This window comes from Rhinatrema bivittatum, chromosome 2 (assembly GCF_901001135.1).
Source record: "Rhinatrema bivittatum chromosome 2, aRhiBiv1.1, whole genome shotgun sequence".
Classification (NCBI taxonomy): Eukaryota; Metazoa; Chordata; class Amphibia; order Gymnophiona; family Rhinatrematidae; genus Rhinatrema; species Rhinatrema bivittatum.
Genome location: NC_042616.1, coordinates 249,336,112 through 249,356,089, shown reverse-complemented (window position 1 = coordinate 249,356,089; position 19,978 = coordinate 249,336,112). Strand labels below are relative to the sequence as shown.

The following is a 19,978-nucleotide window of genomic DNA, read 5'->3' as shown; positions in this document are numbered from 1 at the left end:
AACCTCCCTATGATAGCCAAAGTTATGGAGAAAGTTGTCAACAAACAACTTACAGAATTTCTTGATGAAAATAATATCCTCACCTCAAACCAATTTGGCTTTCGTAAGACTATGAATACCGAATCGTTACTAACATCTTTATCAGACACTATCATCTTCAACCTTGAAAAGGGCCAACCTTGCCTCCTCGCTCTCCTGGATCTTTCATCAGCGTTTGATACCGTAAACCACACGTACCTCCTGCAACGATTAATAGACATCGGCATTTCAGGAGCAGCTTTTAACTGGTTCAAATCATTTTTGGAGAACAGATCATACAAGGTCAAGATAAATAACAAAGAGTCCCACACCATCGAATCCAAGAGGGGGGTACCGCAAGGATCATCCCTCTCTCCGACTCTTTTCAATATTTATCTGCTCCCACTATGTCAACTACTCACTAACCTTAAGCTAAGACATTACCTATACGCGGATGATATTCAAATCCTCATCCCTATAGAAGACTCCCTACACAAAGCCATATCATACTGGAATAAATGTCTGTCTGCTATCAACAATCTACTCACCAGCCTCAACTTGGTCCTAAACAAAAACAAAACCGAAATCCTCATTATAGCACCGGAAAACTATACCCCCCCTTCACATTCTAACACTAATCAACATCCGGACACCACCAGGCACTTCATCACGCAACAAGTTAAAGACCTGGGAGTCATCATAGACAGCAGACTCAATCTCAACAAATTTGTCAACAACACAACAAAAGAATGTTTCTTTAAACTTCAAACATTAAAGAAACCTAAACCACTCCTCCTATACAGGGACTTCCGCATGGTTTTACAAGCCATCATACTCCCAAAATTAGACTACTGTAACTCTCTCCTCCTAGGCCTACCAGCATGCACCACCAAACCGCTTCAGATGGTCCTGAACGCCTCAGCAAGAATTCTCTCAAATGCCAAGAAAAGAGATCATATCACCCCAATCCTCCACTACCTCCACTGGCTCCCAATTAAATACAGGATCCAATTCAAGTCTCTAGCGATGATACATAAGGCCTTATACAACATCGCGCCTCTCAACTTAACATTTCAAATTCAACTACACACATCCGTAAAACCTACCAGAAGCGCTTATCAGAACAGACTAATCACACAACCGGCGAAATCCGCTCTAAGGAAACGTGCACTGTCGACAGCGGGCCCTTCACTTTGGAACTCGCTCCCTCCAGACCTGCGTCTGGAACCATGCCACACTACATTTAAAAAGAAACTTAAGACTTGGTTATTCAAACTAGCCTTCCCCTAGAACCAAGAACAAGAAAAAAGTCTTTTCACTCCCACAATGATATTTTTCAGATCTTTTTTAATCTTCATTATTCAATTAGAGATTCACATATTCATGCTGTCTACATACAGTCTACATACATATATTCATGTGGACTTACATATCTCCATGTTATTTTTTGATTTATTAACCGCATGTCTATTAATGGTTTAATAGTATTTACTATTTGCCTACTTCTATTAATTTGTTTCAAAGTAAAAACTTGTTTACTTCGTTTGTTTCAATGTTAAAACTTGTTTACTTCTTTTTGCTCAATGTAAAACTTCGTTGTTTAATCCTGTTCTATGTAAACCGCAAAATGTAGCGATTGTTACTGTTCTATGTAAACCGGGGTGATATGTATATTATACAGGAACCTCCGGTATATAAATTATTTAAATAAATAAATAAATTCGCTCCACCATCCACAAGGTCTGTGGCCGGCTGGTCTGATATCTATAGTTCGTTGTACAGGTAAGGATGAAGGTGATAAAATATCTTTCAAATTTCTGTCTCGTTTATTAGCTATCATCACTTGCCTTTCTTTGAATACTGGTAAAGTCTGTAGAATGTGCCAATGTTTTTTCAAAATTTTGCTAATGTCATTAGTCAAACATGTGTAGGTCAATGGGCAGACAATTTTGGTGTTTTTGCTTTTGAAATCAATAGTGTGGATCGGTTGTGGTCAGATGCACGGGCAAAACCACTGCCTATGCAAGTCTCTGGATATCCTCGTTCTATAAATCTCATCTTCATTTCAGCTGATCTGTTTTGGAATGTCTTTTCTTCAGTGCACAGTCTTCTCAGTCTTAAAAATTGTGTTTAAGGTAAATTACGAACACGTGGTCTGCTGTGACAACTGTCATCTTAACAACTTGTTAGTGTCGTAGGTTTTCTGTAGATATCAGTCAAAAACCCTCCTTCAGTATATATAATGGGGTAGATTTTCAAACTATGCGAATAGGCCTACTTTTGCTGGCGCATCAGGCGCAAGCAAAAGTGCGCTGGATTTTAGTAGATACGCGCGGAGCCGCGCATATCCACTAAAATCCTGGATCGGCGCGCGCAAGGCTATCAATTCTGTATAGCCGGCGCGCGCCGAGCCGCGCAGCCTACCCCCGTTCCCTCCGAGGCCGCTCCGAAATCGGAGCGGCCTCGGAGGGAACTTCCTTTTGCCCTCCCCTCACCTTCCCCTCCCTTCCCCTCCCTTCCCCTACCTAACCCACCCACCCGGCCCTGTCTAAGCCCCCCCTTACCTTTGTCGGGGGATTTACGCCTCCCGGAGGGAGGCGTAAATCCCCGCGCGTCAGCGGGCCTCCTGCGCGCCGGGACGCGACCTGGGGGCGGGTCCGGAGGGCGCGGCCACGCCCCCGGGCCGCCCCGGGCCGTAGCCACGCCCCCGGGCCCGCCCCCAGAACGCTCCCAACACGCCCCGAAAACGCCGCACGGTTCGGGCCCGCCCCCGACACGCCCCCTCCGAAAACCCCGGGACTTACCCGAGTCCCGGGGCTCTGCGCGCGCCGGTAGGCCTATGTAAAATAGGCTTATCGGCGTGCAGGGCCCTGCTCGCCTAAATCCGCCCGGTTTTGGGCGGATTTAGGCGAGCAGGGCTCTGAAAATACGCCCCAATAAGTATATCCAAAAATGGGATCTTATTGCGATTATGTGTCATATTAAATTTTAAATTGATATCCAAACTATTAAGCCAATTTCCAAATGATAACAATTGTTGTTATTTTCCTGCCCAAATCATAAACACATCATCTATATATCTTTTCCAAAAAACAACATGTTCTGCAAAATCATGATCAGTCAAATACAATTCTTCAAATTTAGCCATGTATAAATTAGCTATCGAGGGTGCCATGGAGGAGCCTGAATGTAGTATTGTTTATTGAATGCAAAAAACTTATTACGTAAAGCTATAACCACCAAATCTATTATGAACTGTGATGGTATACGTGGATGTATCTTTCTCTTCTTTATTTGTTTTTCTATGATCTTTAAGGCACCCTCTTGTGGAATGTTGGTGTATAATGCCTCAACATTTAGGGGCGGATTTTAAAAGGCCTGCGCGCGCCGGAGCCCCGGGACGCGCGTAAGTCCCGGGGCTTTCGAAAAGGGGAGGGGGCGTGTCCGGGGGCATTCCCGAAATGATGCAGTGTTTCGGGGGCGTGCCCCGGCTTTTTGGGGGCGTTTCGGGGGCGTGGTACCGGCCCGGGGGTGTGGTCGAGGCATCCGGACCAGCCCCCGGGACCGGAGGACGGAGTGGGGCTGCCGGCGACACGCGCAAAGTTAAGGGGGGGTCTAGTTAGGCAGGGGAAGGTGGGGGGAGGGCGGAGAAAAGTTTCCTCCGAGGCCGCTCCGAAATCGGAGCGGCCTCGGAGGGAACATGCAGCTCGCGCACCCCCTTGCGCGCACCGATCCCGGATTTTATAAGCTACGCGCGTATCTTATAAAATCCAGCATACTTTTGTTCGCGCCTGGTGCGAGAACAAAAGTACGCGCTCGCGTATTTTTTAAAAATCTGCCCCTTAATGTGACAAGTATTATGCTGCTGCTTAGATCTGGAAAATCTTGTAGAATTGTGATTATATGCGAGGAGTCTCATACATACAATGGGATGGAAGGGACATTTGGCCTAAGGAAGAGGTCAATGAATTTAGAAAGAGGTTCTAAGAGGGAGCCATTTGCCGATATAATCGGTCTTCCAGGGGGATCAATTAAAGATTTGTGAACCTTAGGTAGGATATAGATTGTAGGCATCACTGGATGTTCAACTGTGAGAAAATTGATTTCTTTTCGTGAGAAACCCAGAGGAGCTAGCTATTGAAAGAAGATTATCAATTTCTTTTTTAACATTAGCTGTCGGATTAGTAGTAGATTTGGTATGGAATTTTTTGTCAGAGAGTTGACGCTCTATTTCTTGGATATATTTGTGTCTATCTAAGACAATTACCACCCCTCCTTTTCTGCTGGCTTAATAATTATATCTTTATCATTGCTTAAGTTCTTAATGGCCTGTTTCTCAGATATAGTGAGATTATTCTTAAATCTGATTTTGTTCTCTTTCTTTTCTATATCCTTAAGTACCAGGGTTTCATAGGTATGAATAATGGGATTGATTGGACCTGAGGGCACTCACTTACTACTAGGTTTTATAATCGAAAGATCCTGAGCATTCTGTGTTGTTTTTGAAAAAATATCTAATATTTTCAACTTCCTTGTAAATTTAAATAGATCAATTTGAGTCCTGAAGATATTGTATGCAGGGGTAGGAACAAATGACATCCCTTAATTCAGAACCGATAATTCCTCATCATTCAATAATCTATTGGAAATGTTGATGACTCTATTCATATTATGGTTGCTAGAATCTAATATGGGAGAAAGAACCCTCTGCCTCTTCCTCTACCTCGACCTCTTCCTCTGCCTCTGTATTGCATGTCCCATTTTTTCTCGTGATTCTCTTTCATTATGGACTCTTTTTTTCCACATCTTTTGCAATTGAAAAACCCGATCGTTCGAATTATCTGAACTTGATTGTTTTGAATTGGTTGTAAACAAGGGTGCGGAGGGATCTAATTGATCATTATTATCTTCAATGTCACTACATACTCATTTTGCCCCACGGTCTCTCTTTGGACTATTATATCGTTCATTATCAAGATGGTTAGTATATGGTTTGGGATGTAACTTATCCATTGCAGGTTGCTGATAATTATTTCTAGGTCTATCGAAGATATACTTGGGACATGTATTGTGATCGCGTCTCCAAGGATATACGTTATTAGTCTTATAATCAGTCTCATCTCTCTTAAATTTCTCATATTTATATGCTTTGAGCTCTTTAGTAAATTTGTCTAAATTCTTTTTATAATCTTCATAAATGAGGTCAAAACATAAATCGTTAGCCTTTAGAAATTCCATATCCTTATCTAGTTCTATCTTGATATTCTCCTCTTTTTTTTTGAGAAGTTTTGATAACCAGTATCATTAAATTGAGAGAGCATTTGTTGAGAATCATGAATGCACTGTCCTCCTTGTACATACTGGGTGGTTTATTGATCCGCAGCCCTCGTGGTATCCTTTTGTGGCAACAATAGTCCAATAAAATAGAGGCATGTAAATTACTTCTTACTAGTCCTTTACTTAAATTGATTGTGTTTTCCCATTTTCTTAGATAATCATCAAATCCTTCATTATCTTTAAAAAAAAGGTTTCGGACGGGAGTAACTCATTCAATTGCCCATCAGTATAGCTGAGAACATCATTCCATTAGAAATCCCAAATCCTTATCTAGCTCTATCTTGATATTCTCCTCTCTTTTTTGAGAAGTTTGATAACCAGTATCATCAGTTATAGATGGTTCATTTGGTTATATTTATTATGTCTGTTTTTATATTAGGCCCTGAAGCAGCTCAGATTTGAGCGAAACTTGGCCTGAGTCGGGCATTTGTTCTCAATAAAGTTCACTTAGGGGCAGATTTTCAAAGGGATATGCACGTAACCCCCGAAAAGCTGCCCCTGCGCCTGCCGAGCCTTTCTTGCATAGGCTCGGCGGCGCGCACAGGCCCCGGGACACGCATATGTCCCGGGGCTTGTAAACAGGGGCGGGGCATGGGCAGTCCGGGGGTGGGGCGGGGCCTGAGCTCCAGGCACAGCGGCCATTTGCCGCTGTGCCCGGGATTGCGGGCCGGCTGTTGGCTGGAGCGCGTAATTTACGCCTGCTGGGAGGCAGGCGTAACTTCTTCAACAAAGGTAAGGGGGGGTTCTAGGTAGGGCTGGGGGGCAGGTTAGGTAGGGGAAGCGAGGGGAAGGTGCAGGGGGGGGGGTGGAAGAAAAGTTCCCTCCGAGGCCACTCCGATTTCAGAGCAGCCTCGGAGAGAACGGAGGCAGGCTGCACGGCTCGGTGTGTGCAAGTTACACAATTGTGCACCCCCTTGAGCGCGCCGACCCTGGATTTAATAACATGCATGCAGCTGCTCGCGCATGTTATAAAATTGGGCATAGATTTGTTGCGCCGGGTTGCGCGAACAAATCTGTGCCAGCGCGCAGGTTTTAAAATCTGCCCCTTGGTGTTTACTGATCCTCTTCGTTTGGTCGCTACTTGCAATATTGGATTGGTTTCCGGTTTGTTTCTTTGGACCTTCCCTCTTACGGAATATGGCTTTCACACCATGGCAGTAGTAATTTAGCACCTTTTATGTTGTTTTTTGCAAACCTATGTCATGCAGATTCATTATGGATAGCCTGAAAACCTGACTTGTTAAACGTGCCTCTAGGAGGGACTTGGGAAATATTGCTCTACACCTTGGGGTTTTAATGCCATTGTGCTGTTTTCAGTTTCCTGCACTGTGTCTTGGAGGTCAGTGCTCATTGGTATGTATTAGCTCAACAATTACTACAGTTATTCAAGTAACAGATGGAACCATATCTGATTTAATGAGCTATTAATAGTTTTATTGTACCGGCCATATGTACTTAACATGTGCATGGCTCAATCTTTATTCTCTTACATTTTTATGAAGGGGTAAATAAACATGTGGACAAAGGTGAACTGGTAGATGTGGTGTATTTGGATTTTCAGAAGGCATTCGACAAAGTCCTTCATGAGAGTCTTTTAATGACATGGGAAAGGAGGCAATATCCCTTTGTGGATTGCAAACTGGTTAAAAGACAGGAAGCAGAGAGTTGGATTAAATGGTCTGTTTTCACAGTGGAAAAAGGTAAACAGTGGAGTGCTTCAGGGATCTGTACTTGGACCAGTGCTTTTTATTTATATTTATAAATGATCTGGAAAGGAATACGACGAGTGAGGTGCTTAAAGTTGCGGATGACACAAAATTATGCAGAGTAGTTAAATCTCAAGCAGATTGTGATAAATTGCAGGAGGACCTTGAAGGCTGGAAGATTGGGCATCAAAATGGCAGATGAAATTTAATGTGGACAAGTGCAAAGTGATGATATAGGGAAAAATAATCCCTGCTGTAGTTACACAATGTTAGGTTCTGTTTTAGGAGTTACTACCCAGGAAAGAGATCTAGGCATCATAGTGGATAACACATTGAAATCATCGGCTCAGTGTGCTGTGGTGGTCAAAAAAAGCAAACAGAATGTTAGGAATTATTAGGAAGAAAATGGCAAATAAAATGGTGGATGTCATAATACCTCTGTATCGCTCCATGGTGAGACCGCACCTTGAATACTGTGTATAATTCTGGTCACCACATCTTAAAAATATATAGTTGCACTGGAGAAAGTACAGAGAAAGGTGACCCAAATGATAAAGGGGATGGAACAGCTCCCCTATGAGGAAAGGCTAAAGAGGTTAGGGCTGTTCAGCTTGGAGAAGAGACAACTGAGGGGAGGAATATGATAGAGGTGTTTAAAATCATGAGAGGTCTAGAATGGGTAAATGTGAATTGGTTATTTACTCTTTCGGATAATACAAGAACTAGGGGGCACTCCATGAAGTTAGCAAGTAACTCATTTAAAACAAATCAAAGAAAATTCTTTTTTACTCCATGCACAATTACGCTCTGGAATTCATTGCCAGAGGATGTGGTTACAGCAGTTAGTATAGCTGGGTTTAAAAAAGGTTTAGATAAGTTCCTAGAGCAGAAGTCCATAAACTGCTATTAATCAATAAGGGTTAGTAGCTTGGGATCTATTTATTTAATGTATGGGTACTGGCCAGGTACTTGTGACTTGGTTGGCCACTGTTGGAAACAGGATACTTGGCTTGATGGCCCTTGGTTTGACCCAGTATGGCATGACTTATGTTCTTATGTTTGACAGAAGCATAAGCTACTGGTAGGACCAACTAGATAGCCATGTCTGTGACTGGGACAGACCCCCCCTTAGGGCTGCAGGTTTGGTCCTCTATCACTACCTTGGGGAGTTTTCTGCCTCTTTTGGAGCTTTGTTCCCTCTTCATGATACTTTGAGCTGTTCAGTCTACATTTGGTGCCACTTTGCCCCTCTCGTACAACCTTGGGTGGTTGATACCTCTATGTTGGTTTCTTTTGTCCCACTTTAGGAGCCTTGGGGTGTTTTGGCCACTCTTGTTGCTGCCTTGGAAAACTCCTGCCACTGCTGGTACTGTTTTGCCCCATTGTGGGACCTTGGACTTTTCATGCCACTTTTCGTGCCACGTAATCTTGATGAATTGGCATACCTTCCCCCTTCTGATGATGTCTATCCACCAGCGAGGAAGTTATGTCATGGACTGTGATGGCCACATGAACAGGGAGTGCTGATCAAACAGAATAAAATAAGCTTATATCTGCAGAACAATAGATGTGGTGTCCCCTCAAATAGAGTGGAAGCAATTGCTAATAGGCTGCAGTATTACCACACAATAGAAGACAGCTGAGGTCAAGAGTTTTCTTGATGCAGGAGACTCAGCCCCTAAATGCACAGCAAAAAGTCAGGCTATGTGGGAGTAGACCTCTTTGAGTTCTGAGGGTGGAAACAAGATAGAGGAGAACAGAAGCTGTGAGCCGATTGACCGCATGCTTTTGAAAACTTAAAAAGGACTTAACCATGGTAAAATGAGAGATTTTGGACATGATTGCTGGGCTGCGAAGGGAAATGAATGAGTTTCGTGGATGGATTGATGAAATTGAGCAAAGGGTGGAAGACCATGTTAAGAAGCTGGTAGTGATCCAGAACTCTAACAAAAACTTGGAGGTGGTGTCAGCTGAATAGAAGATAAGGTGGAGGACCTGGTAAATAGGTTGAAGTGAAACAACAAAAGGATTTAGGGGCACCAGAAGTGAGTGACTATGAGGACTGTGTGAGTACTGTGCGAAGAATATGCAGAGAGCTTATAGTCAGAGGAGAGGCTGTCATTCCTGAACCCCTGGCTATACATATTGAGGCGGATTTTAAGAGCCCTGCTCGCCGGTGAGCCTATTTTACATAGGCCTACCGGCGCGGGCAGAGCCCCGGGACTCGCGTAAGTCCCGGGGTTTTCTGAGGGGGGCGTGTCGGGGGCGGGCCCGAACCGCGCGGCGTTTTCGGGGCGTGTCGGGAGCATTCCGGGGGCGGGCCCGGGGGCGTGGCCACGGCCCGGGCGGTCCGGGGGCATGGCCGTGCCCCCCCCGGACCCGCCTCCAGGTCGCGTCCCGGCGCGCTAGCGGCCCGCTGGCGCGCGGGGATTTACGTCTCCCTCCGGGAGGCGTAAATCCCCCGACAAAGGTAAGGGGGGGGGTTTAGACAGGGCCAGGCGGGTGGGTTAGGTAGAGGAAGGGAGGGGAAGGTGAGGGGAGGGAACGGGGGTAGGCTGCGCGGCTCGGCGCGCGCCGGCTATACGGAATTGATAGCCTTGCGCGCGCCGATCCAGGATTTTAGCGGATACGCGCGGCTACGCACGTATCTACTAAAATCCTGCGTACATTTGCTTGCGCCTGATGCACCAGCAAAAGTACGCCAAATCGCGCGGTTTGAAAATCTACCCCATTGAGTGGATGCAGAGGGCTCTGGATCCTTAGAACAATCTGCCCTGTGATATTGCAAAATGCTTCTGGGACTTTTCTCTCAAGGAGATAATAGTTGTGAAGGCAAGATCACTTGGTTCATTTAGTTTGGGAGGAGAATAAGCTCTATCACTGGTAACTTTGAAGAGGAGAGAGATGAAAGAGATCACGACTAATCTAAAAAAGCAAGAATGTAAGGTATTGCTGGCTTTTCCCTTTTGGACCACTGTAGGATGCATGAATTCTAATGTTAAAACAGGAAAGGAAGCACGAAAAGCATTAAGAAAAGCAGGATTTAGACTGGATAAAGTGGCAGATAAAAAAGCCACTGGGAAATGGCAGCTGTGCCACTACTGTACAGAGACTTCTCAAAATGGCACTGGATTCCAGCTGGCATTAAATGATCAAGACTGAGGACAACTGATTTCCTGGACTAATTGAGACTGATTATAGAAGATACATTTTTTTTGTCTCCTTCAATTGTACCTGATTATATTTGGTCATGTGCATTTTCAGAAGAGTGGGCACTGTGGCTTGCTTATGGGTATGCAAGGTTTGAGTTGACTTTTTAAAGTTGGTAGTGTCTTATTACAATTATGCACTACGGGGCAGATTTTAAAAGCCCTGCGAGCTGGCACGCCTATTTTGCATAGGTAGGGGAAGGGAGGGGAAGGTGGGGGGAGGGCGAAGGAAAGTTCCCTCCGAGGCCGCTCCGAAATCGGAGCGGCCTCGGAGGGCTCGACGCTCGCAGGCTGCTGATTTTGCGCAGCCTTGCGCGCGCCGACTCCAGATTTTATAAAATCCAGCATACTTTTGTACGCGCTCGCGTATCTTTTGAAGATCTACCTCTATGTATACTACACCCCTGATCAGTTACAACCTTTTGCCAGGGGCAAACAGGGAGAACTGAAGGTTTCAGTGGTTCCAGTGGATTGGTCCTCATGCTGGCACAGATATCACAATGTTCCACCCACTGCTGGAACTGTTTATTCTATTCAAGCCTGACCATCAGACTACATATTTGTCCTTGCCCTGTATTTAGCCTTCATGCAGTCTGTGGATAATAGCTTTTGGAGGGAGGCAAGAACAACCAATCTGGAGTCTTTCAATAATGGATGCTATTTCAAGGTAAGATCTCCGTTGACTGCTCAATTTAGGATATATCAATCCAACTGATTTAGCTGCATCTGGCCAGCCATCTTTGTTATGAACGATGGTGTAAAGTTTCATTTGTCTGTTGGTCAAATGTCACAGCTTGCAAATGTTTGTCTGCTATAGGCAAGGATGTAAAAACTGAGAGCATAATCTCTTCAGTCAAAAGCTGCTCCTGGGCATGGCCATGTGGAGCATCTCAGAAAGTGGAGCACTGGAAAGGGTCATGGAATCCTTCTCTGGTATTTAAGAAATTCTGAAATGGAATTTCCTGAGGCTCATGTGGAATCTTTAGATTCTTGGAGATCACTCATCCAGAATTTCTTCCCTCCCACAAAATATTTTTTGGAGAGAGCATACTGACATAGAATTATTTATTTAAATTTTTATTGCATTTTTTATATTATAATAAGTATTGGGAAAAAGGAAAAACAAATTGTTACGGCCCTGGGCCACGCCCCGGTTCTTCCACTCATCTCAAGGCCGGCCCAGGCCGCCGCGACGCCGATGAGGCCTGTCCCGACCTCCATTAATTGGAGCCCTGAGGAATGCCACATGGGCAATTTTTTTTTTTGCATTCTTTGCCTATTTATATCCAATGAGGCAGGATGAAACAGATATCAGGGACTCTGGTAGTAGGGATCAGTGTTTGTAAGTCACTGGTGGCCACTCAAGTGACTGCCTTGTGGCCTCAATAAAAATCAGTCTGAAAAGAGCCTGTTGATTCTTTATATGAGACTTGAAGGACCTTAGTTTTGGCTGTCTCTAGCACGAGAATAGGGTCATTTTGTCGAGTTTATGATTGATGAGTGTCTCTAAGCCATACTAGCAATCTGTCCCTGATGAGTTCTTCCATCAACACACCATATTCATATTGTTATTCCAGGACATATTGAGCTGTGATAGTCGGCTATTTCTGCACAGGCTTTTGTTTGCATGAATGAAAATGGGGCCATTCAAAGATAGTATATATTTTGATTTTATCTGATTCTATATTAGTTTTTATGTTGATTTTTAAGAATCTTTGTATGCTGCACTGATCTTTTTGGTTCTAAGAGCACACAAATAAAGATAGAGATATTGCAATGGGGTAAGAAGTGTTTACTGAGTACCACTTTTACCATTTCAACATATTTCATCTGGGCAGCTGTGAATCCTCCGCAGATTATAGTTTCTGCTGCTGATCCCATAGTATACAAAGAGTGTACATTTGTTTGTCATCTAGTGGCTTATTCAGGCCAGAGGCTTGAGCAAACTGCAGACATCAGTTTATCCAAAGGGTCTAAACTTCCAGGTGCTAAAAATCAAATTCTGCCAAGGGTGCAACAGGACAGAGGCAGGGAGGCCATAGCTGCAAATGCGAGAGTGAAAGCAAAAGAAGACTCCCCTCCATGAAGCTAAATTGTTCTGTTTTATGCAGACAATCCTTGAGCTGGGGCTATGCACCAAGGCTCCTTCAGGAACACTGTGATCATGGGCCCTAAATCAAGCCACTGGGAATTGCCAGTGTGAAGTAACCCAGCGAACAGAAGATGTAAGTCAGGAATCAAACAGCTTTTATTGGATTATTCAAACCACTTGCAAGTCATCTTAATAAACTGACACTCATTTTGGATTTACCTCTTCTGGGAATCTTCTGCTTTTGGCACCATAATTAATTCTTAGGTTGCATCTCACCAATTTGCACACCATCGATACTGTAGACATACACAATGTTAGGAGGCACAAAGAAACAGTGGCTATACTATTTCTATATTTTTGGTCTCTCCTGTGCATTTGACACAAGTCATTCATGTTCATTGGTCACACTGAAGAAGAAACATGCCTAAGGATGCCATGCCTTCAATACCACCAGCTTTAATACTTTGTCATGAAGAAAACCCATTTAAAACAAAGCAAGGTCCCCACAAATTGAAAAAAAATATTGAATAGTAATGTCCAAACTAATTAAAATCATGTGAGAATTAAGAAACCTGAAATATATAACTGAATAAAGTTTATAAAATGAACCCTTCCCCTCCCCTTCCCCCCCCCCCCAAAAAAAAAACAGGGATCAATAAACTTAACTGACAGAACCACTTCAAAGCTGCAAGTCACGGGGGCAGCAGTACAGGAACATAGAGCATCAGTGACAGCACCTGAATAGTCACAGGTGAGAGCAACACCGATACAGTGGGTGCTGAACTGGCAGCCTCAAAAAGGCCAGGATTCTAGCAGGGAGAGCACCAGGAGCAGTGGAAGTAGGATGAAGTCAGAGTTTATTCACTCAATGGACCAGGAAGGATTAGGACAGTTTGATAAGTGTTCATTGCTTCTAATGGGAACTCTCCTAGAAGAGCCTCCATATTTAAACCTAGAGCTAAGCAAGGATACAGTGTTAGTAACAAAAGGATCCTGGAAGCTGTCAGCCGAAGCCCTTTTCCCATGGTTGGCCTTTGCTTCTCCTGAATCTTGCTTGGACTGTTGCCTGGGTTTCTCATCAAACTTTGCTCAAATAGACTGAAAAGTACCAGAAACTCTGCTGGTAACTGGAAGGAACTTCCGTGTTACTCTTACATTCCAGGCAAGTTACAGGGACGTTAGCTGGCTAAGAGTCATACACATTTCTGACTGCACTCTGATAGCATGCTTGGGTTAATCACATCCTGACACTGTAAAATGAAGCCAAATCGCTTTGGTGAGCAAGAAAAAAAATTCCCAAAACTGAGTAACTCCTACAATTCATCCACTTACAGCCCTTCCATATTTGAAGAATCACAAAAAAAAAAAAAAAAAAAAAATGAAAAAAATTGTAGCTGTCCAAGCACTTGCAGGGCTGAAAACTCCAGTCAGTTACAGTGCTTTAGGGTTTCTGTTTACATAATCCAGATGAGATTGAAAATTTCTGTCCAAATTGGGCTACAGCAGCTTTACAGAGGTCCAAAATGAAACAGAACTATTTCTGCATCAGGGTAGTTAAAAGAAAAATAAAGTACTGGCATCATCATAAACCGTTACAGAGTTTGCAAACATTTAAAAATGCTACCTTTCAGGACTAGGGCTGTGCTTTCCCCTGCAATATCACACTGACTGAGGAAAGGACATTAGGAAGCTGGTTTCTGTAAACATTCATTGGCTCCACCAAGGTATTAACTCCATTCAACAACTCTATCCTTTCGGCATTATGACAGCAACAGAATATTCTCTCTTTCATTTTGCTCGAGTTAGAGATTTGACCCATTATTTTATGTCTTGATCTTGAATGGAAACCACACAGTTGATAACTGAAACCACACAGTTGATAACTATTCCAGGCACAGTGTTTGATCAATAATACAAATACTGAGGTTATTTTGAAATATGACAAAAATATTATTTTTTCTGTTCAGTTTCTTGGATTTGCTATGTGAAACAACAAAACAACATCGATCATTTGAGGTTTACGTACTCGTGGCATCTGGGGTAGATGGTCTGGCAGTAGATTTCCAAAACCTAGACTCTTTAGACACTTTTACTCTGGGTCTATTCTTTACGTTTTCATCTGAGGAAGTGAGTGTTAACTCCCAAAAGCTAGTCAAGAAATATATGAAGTAAGACCAATAAAAAGGTATCACCTTTTATATTTGTTGATCTTTATTTCCATGAAAAGAAAAGAATGGATAAGAACACCATTAATTCTCCTTTCCTAACACTGGTAAACCAAAACACAGGGTGATTGGGTGACCTTGTCCAAACCACTCTGAGTCATCCAAGAATGGGAGACTCCAAAATTTTCCTGACTAGGATAAAGCTGTAACTTCCGAGCTAGAACTGACCCCTTCTGATCATCAGAAACAAAAAAATGTCTAGTACCTGAATTCTGTAATCCACATTTTTTATCCAAATAATTTTCCATAAAATGTCTCCATTGATACCATCATTGCCCTATCTATTTCTGGTGCTTGTTTTCAAGCTATCTGGTTATGCAGATCTTACAAATACAGTATAATGAGAAACAATGGCAAAACGCCACTAGGCAATTGTGAGCAAGTACAGGAAGGGTGATGGGGAAGATTCTGGAAAAGCCGAGGGAGGGTACAGTATTAGTCATAGTGACAAGGACAAAACAAAAACAGTAATTATAGTAACAGAACGATAATATCATACAAAATTAAATACTTTTAACACAAAAATACCCTCGCTTCAACAAGTTAAATATTTCATCAACAGCACAACAGAGTATAAATATAACTTTCAGGGAATCTCCATTATATCAGTGAGATACAATATATGATATCCAGGAATGGGTTATGCAATAACTGCAAACTCGCACCCTGCAGCTTTTACAACTCAGGCAATTCCAAATCAATAAACATGGGAACATTAATTGCACCTACACTATGAGAGTTCTTTTAATACTGTTTCACTCAAGGCCAGTGAGGCCAACATTGAACTGCCAAACTTCTGCGGTATTGCTTCTCAGGCAAAGCAATTTTGGTAAGAAAATTTGTGCCACTATAACTGGTTACAACCTTTGAGTCAAGTGTACTTTTGCTAGTTGTGTCTCAGAACTTTGGTAAAATTTATAAGTGGATTAAATATCATTATTAAGTGGTCCAAAGCCCTGGTTTCACTGTATTTACAGCAGCAATTTCTAAAATTTGGGTTGCAAACAAAATTCTCATTTGGGTCAGGGGCACTTCCATAAGTTGTGTGTAAAAATAAAACAAAAAAAAACAAACAAACCATGTAGAGACAGCATCCTGTGGCCAGCTACCTTGCACAGCAAGCCTGTGGTTTCTTAACAACCGTTTAGCTGAGGAAAGTGCAAAGCTGTTTGCCCACATGTGCCTGCCGGCTGAAGAGTGAAGAGCAGGGACAGGTACCGTTGTCACTGCTCTCTGTTTCAGCTTCCCCCTCCCTGGCTGTCATCACTGGCAGCAGCCTGACAAGAAATGTCCTGGGCCTGCTCCCTTCCCTCCCCTCTCTTCCTCAACAATCACCTCAGCTGTCAGCAAGAACTGTAAATTCTGTAGGCCCACACCTCAACCATCAAGAACTTCTGTTACCAGCTCGTGCCTTCTCTTCCCTCACTACCTCTACCACCAGCCCAGACCTGCTTTTCCTCCTCCCAGTGAGCAGTGCTGCTAGCCCTACCTCCAGCTGTAGAAGAGGTAAAGGTGGCCACCTGAGGTTCCCCTGTTCTCCTCCTGTCAGCTGTGAGGAAGGTTGAAAGAGGAAACAGATGTGAGATGAGACTAGGACAGAGTGAACTTTGGGAGGGAGGAGAAGATGTCAGCCTGGCCAGGAGTTGGGGGGGGGAAGCAGGGAGAAAGAGGGGATGAGTCTGGGGGAGGTATGCCTGAGGCTGGGAGAGGTGAGTGTACAAGCTTTGAGAAGTAGGGGGATGGGAGAGCGGATGAGTATGGGGTGGGGGTTGAGCCCGAGGGGGGGCTTGAGAGTGAGAGAGGAAACAAGTCCTAGGGGTAAGTTTGGAGAAAGGTTGAGAAGAGGAGCCTAGGGGTGGTGGAGGAGAGAGTAAGTCTTGGGGGGAGGGGGGGGGAATAGTGAAGGGGTGAGTCTAGGGGAAGGAAAATAATGGATGAATATGGGAAGTGGGCCTAGGGGAAGGGCAGATAGAGAGAGGGAGTGATCCTGAAAGGAATGAGTCTGGGCAGGGGAGAGAAAGATGATGAATCTGAGGTTGGGTGTTGAGAACAAGGGAATGAGCCTGGGGGGGAGAAAGTGAAAGAGTAAGACTATTGGGGGATGGGGAGAGAAAGGGGGTGAGCGTGAGAGAAACAGAGTGGATGAATCTGGGAGATGAACCTGGAAGAGGAGTTGAGAGAAGGATGGAGGCTGGAGGAGGTGAGCCTTTGGGATAAGGGGATTAGTTTGGAAGGGAGGAAGAAAGAAAAGATGAACCTTGGAGGGGGGGGAATGAGACGAGATCAGCAGGAGAGGGCTTAAACAGAGGCTAAAGATATAAAATGGTTTGAATGAAACAGTACTGCCTTAATACTGGCACAAAAAGGAGGAGACTGGTTTCCATAGAAAAGCTGATAAATCCCTACACTACAAAGAAGAGACAATCAACATAAATGCATTGTCCACAATGGATAGTATGTATGTGATTTAAGATTTTTTATGACTTTGATCTGATGTAGAAAAGCGATTAATGAAATCAAACTAAATTAAGGCTGAGAAGGGAGCGAGTTTGGAATCTGAAAGAGTTTTTGCCCCCTAGTTTATTTTGGTTGTTGTCTGGGGTCCCATGAACTTTCCTGTGCTAAAAAGGGTCACATTGGCTAAAAGTCTGAGAAGTCATGACTTACAGTATTCCAAGTGTTCACTGCAACCTTAGTGGAGGAATATTAATGTGCACTCAGCTTGCCATTTATTCGTGTGGACAGAGGGAACCTTTGTGTCATAGTCTTTACAGGAATTTACTATTACAGTATTAGTTCACATTCTTTTTCTTTCACCCAGCAGTTTCTTCCTGTTCCTTTGGTCTTCCAGTTCAACAGGAACCCATCTTCCTTTGGCACCATGAGCCCTTATTTGCAAATACCCAGGTTTTTATCACCCTCTATTTTATATACCCTTCCCCTTCACTTAGCTCAACCATTTGAACAACAGACCTTGGCCAGAAGCCAAAGATCATGGCAGTTTCTGGAGAGCAGCACGGTGGATCCTGTCTCTGGTCACGTAGTGTGGCTGCTGTACAGTGGCTGAGACTCTCTGCTCCCCCCCCCACGCCCCAAGGAAGGGGCTGGAAATGTGGCCTCCTCAGCAGCCCCAGCCCACCCGGGGAACAGAGCTGTAGTCCGGGCCTAAAACCAGAGTCCCTCAGCACAGCTAGCGCACAGCGCTGCTGCCGTGCCAGCCTCTGAAGCGCATTTTTAACTCTCTTCCATCATCAGATCTGAGGATAAATTTACAAACACAAAATCCCCACTTTCTGAGCAGCAGCTACAAGAATGCAATTAATCTGAGTATAATAATAATAATGAAGTATCAAAATTCAGATGAACAGAATTCACTGTGCATGTTTGTCCAGCACCGGCCCGAACCGAATTTTGGCCAGACGGCTTCAGCTCTTCCAGTTCCAGGGGATGCACAAGTCTCCATCCTGCAGCACCGAGTAGAAATGGGAAATGCAGAGGTGCATGCCCTGTAGATACGGGAGCGGCTTTTCCAGGAGCCTTTTACAGCAGTGGATCATCTGCACGCTGGAAACGCTAGACTCTTTGTACAGTCGTTTCAGACAAAACCTCTCAGTGCAAGCCTTGGCCAGGTCTCTCTCATTCAGCTTTAGCCTGATAAATTAGAGAGCTGGTTAAAGAAAAAGTTGCTCAAATGTCACACACACTTATATACTTCAGTGTAAAGGAATAGGAAAAATAACTTTAATTCAAAACTGCAATACGATATAGTTTTGTTTAGATTTTTCACCCTGTCTGGGCAAACCTAGATAACATGCTGCTTGGACATCAGCGGATACAGCAATACAATCTTACACAAAACAGATTGTAAATTTGAATCAGGTAAAGCTTGATGATGAAATTAAAAGACAACCTGTAATACAAGTGTAACTTAGCAGTCTAGCAAAAAATTATTTTATATTTTTCAACACATGTTTCTAATTGTTTTATGAGATGTGGGGAGTGCTGAAATGGATGCTTGGGTACTTGCAGGAAAATCTTATTAAAATAAACAAACCAACTAACCTGAATTGAAATGATTTGCAATACTACTTTATGCTTTCCAATATATGAGATATTGGAAAAATTATATAAAAGGTCATGCACGTCCCTCTGTAGGCACAATATCCATCCAGATAAAGGATGGAAATTCACCAAATTTGGCATGCAGGAAGGAAATGTGAACATTTCAGACGAGTTTGAAAACCAGAACTATCAGATCAGTATTTTCAGAGAACCGAGCCTCCAAAAAGAAATCCCCATTGCTTTCTACAGGAAACTGTTAGAATGCTGACCGGCACTCCAATCCAAAACCCCTTCCCTTCCTCATTCCAGCATTTTGGCCCAGAGCAACAAAGGCAGAGAGACAGAAACAGGGAAAATAAATGAAACACACAAAAGGGCTTCCAAAGCGCACACACATCCCACCACATAAACAAATCCAAACACACTTGCCCCCACATCTACTCCCAGCACACCCACACTCAACTACATTCCACAGGGAAAGAGAAAATAAATTGTGCAGTGTCTCAATTTGCCTCCCACACCCACCCACTCTCAACCCATTTACTCCAGCAATCACACCCCACCCCTACAGAGCCATATCTCAAAAACTCCACAACTCCCCCCTTACTTATAGACCAAGCCACACAAACTTACCCAATCACACTCATCTATCCCGAACATCCCCCGACACCCACTTACATTCACCTACATGCTCGTAGAGACTTCAAGTACAACCCTTCCACACAAACCCAATTTACACACAACCCCCATACATCTACACCAATCCCGCCAACAAACACCCACACCTGCTACTTACAAACACACAGCCATAGCTCCAAAAAAAAAAAAAAAGAGAAAAACTCCACTGCCCTCACACACTCACAGCCCTTCTCATCCACATCCATCTTTCAGGTTTCCTCCCACACACACTGCACATAGCCCTATACCCCCACATACACACCTCTAATCCCCAAACACGCAGCTGTCCATGCACACAGACATACTTCCCAACCCCACGTACACTACCTATTCCTCCCTCACACATCATCACCTTCTGGTCCTCCCACAAGCTCCCCCTTCTCCCCCACACACCCCCTTCTACAAGTCTATACTGTAAACCACTACTGAAGTCAGGCCTCTCTGCAGGCTTGACCTACTCGTTTTCTTTAAGCTTAGCAGGACCTCGTGAACGCACAGCAAATTTCTAACTTTTTGCTGCTGTCTTGATTTGTGCAGTGTTCATGGGGAATGTGTCACAACATTATTTTACACTTAAATTTGAAAATGGTAGCCTGACCAGTTTTACTCCTTACATTTTAATAAAATATTGATCTCAAGATTTTATGTCGT

The 19,978-nt window shown here is 43.7% G+C and overlaps 1 protein-coding gene across 10 annotated transcripts in view; it reads right to left on the bottom strand.

Annotated features, from left to right (window-relative positions):
- Nucleotides 1-14,550: 14,550 nt before the first annotated feature.
- Nucleotides 14,551-19,978, bottom strand: part of TCAIM (T cell activation inhibitor, mitochondrial) — a 167,739-nt gene continuing 162,311 nt past the window's right edge. For 9 of the 10 annotated variants that reach the window (XM_029589388.1, XM_029589395.1, XM_029589389.1 and 6 more), the window contains one exon: nucleotides 14,551-18,238. In XM_029589388.1, the coding sequence (XP_029445248.1) occupies nucleotides 18,013-18,238 (226 nt within the window). In that variant the 3' untranslated portion in view covers nucleotides 14,551-18,012. The remainder of the gene's footprint in view (nucleotides 18,239-19,978) is intronic. The other variant, XR_003854572.1, reaches the window with a different exon arrangement.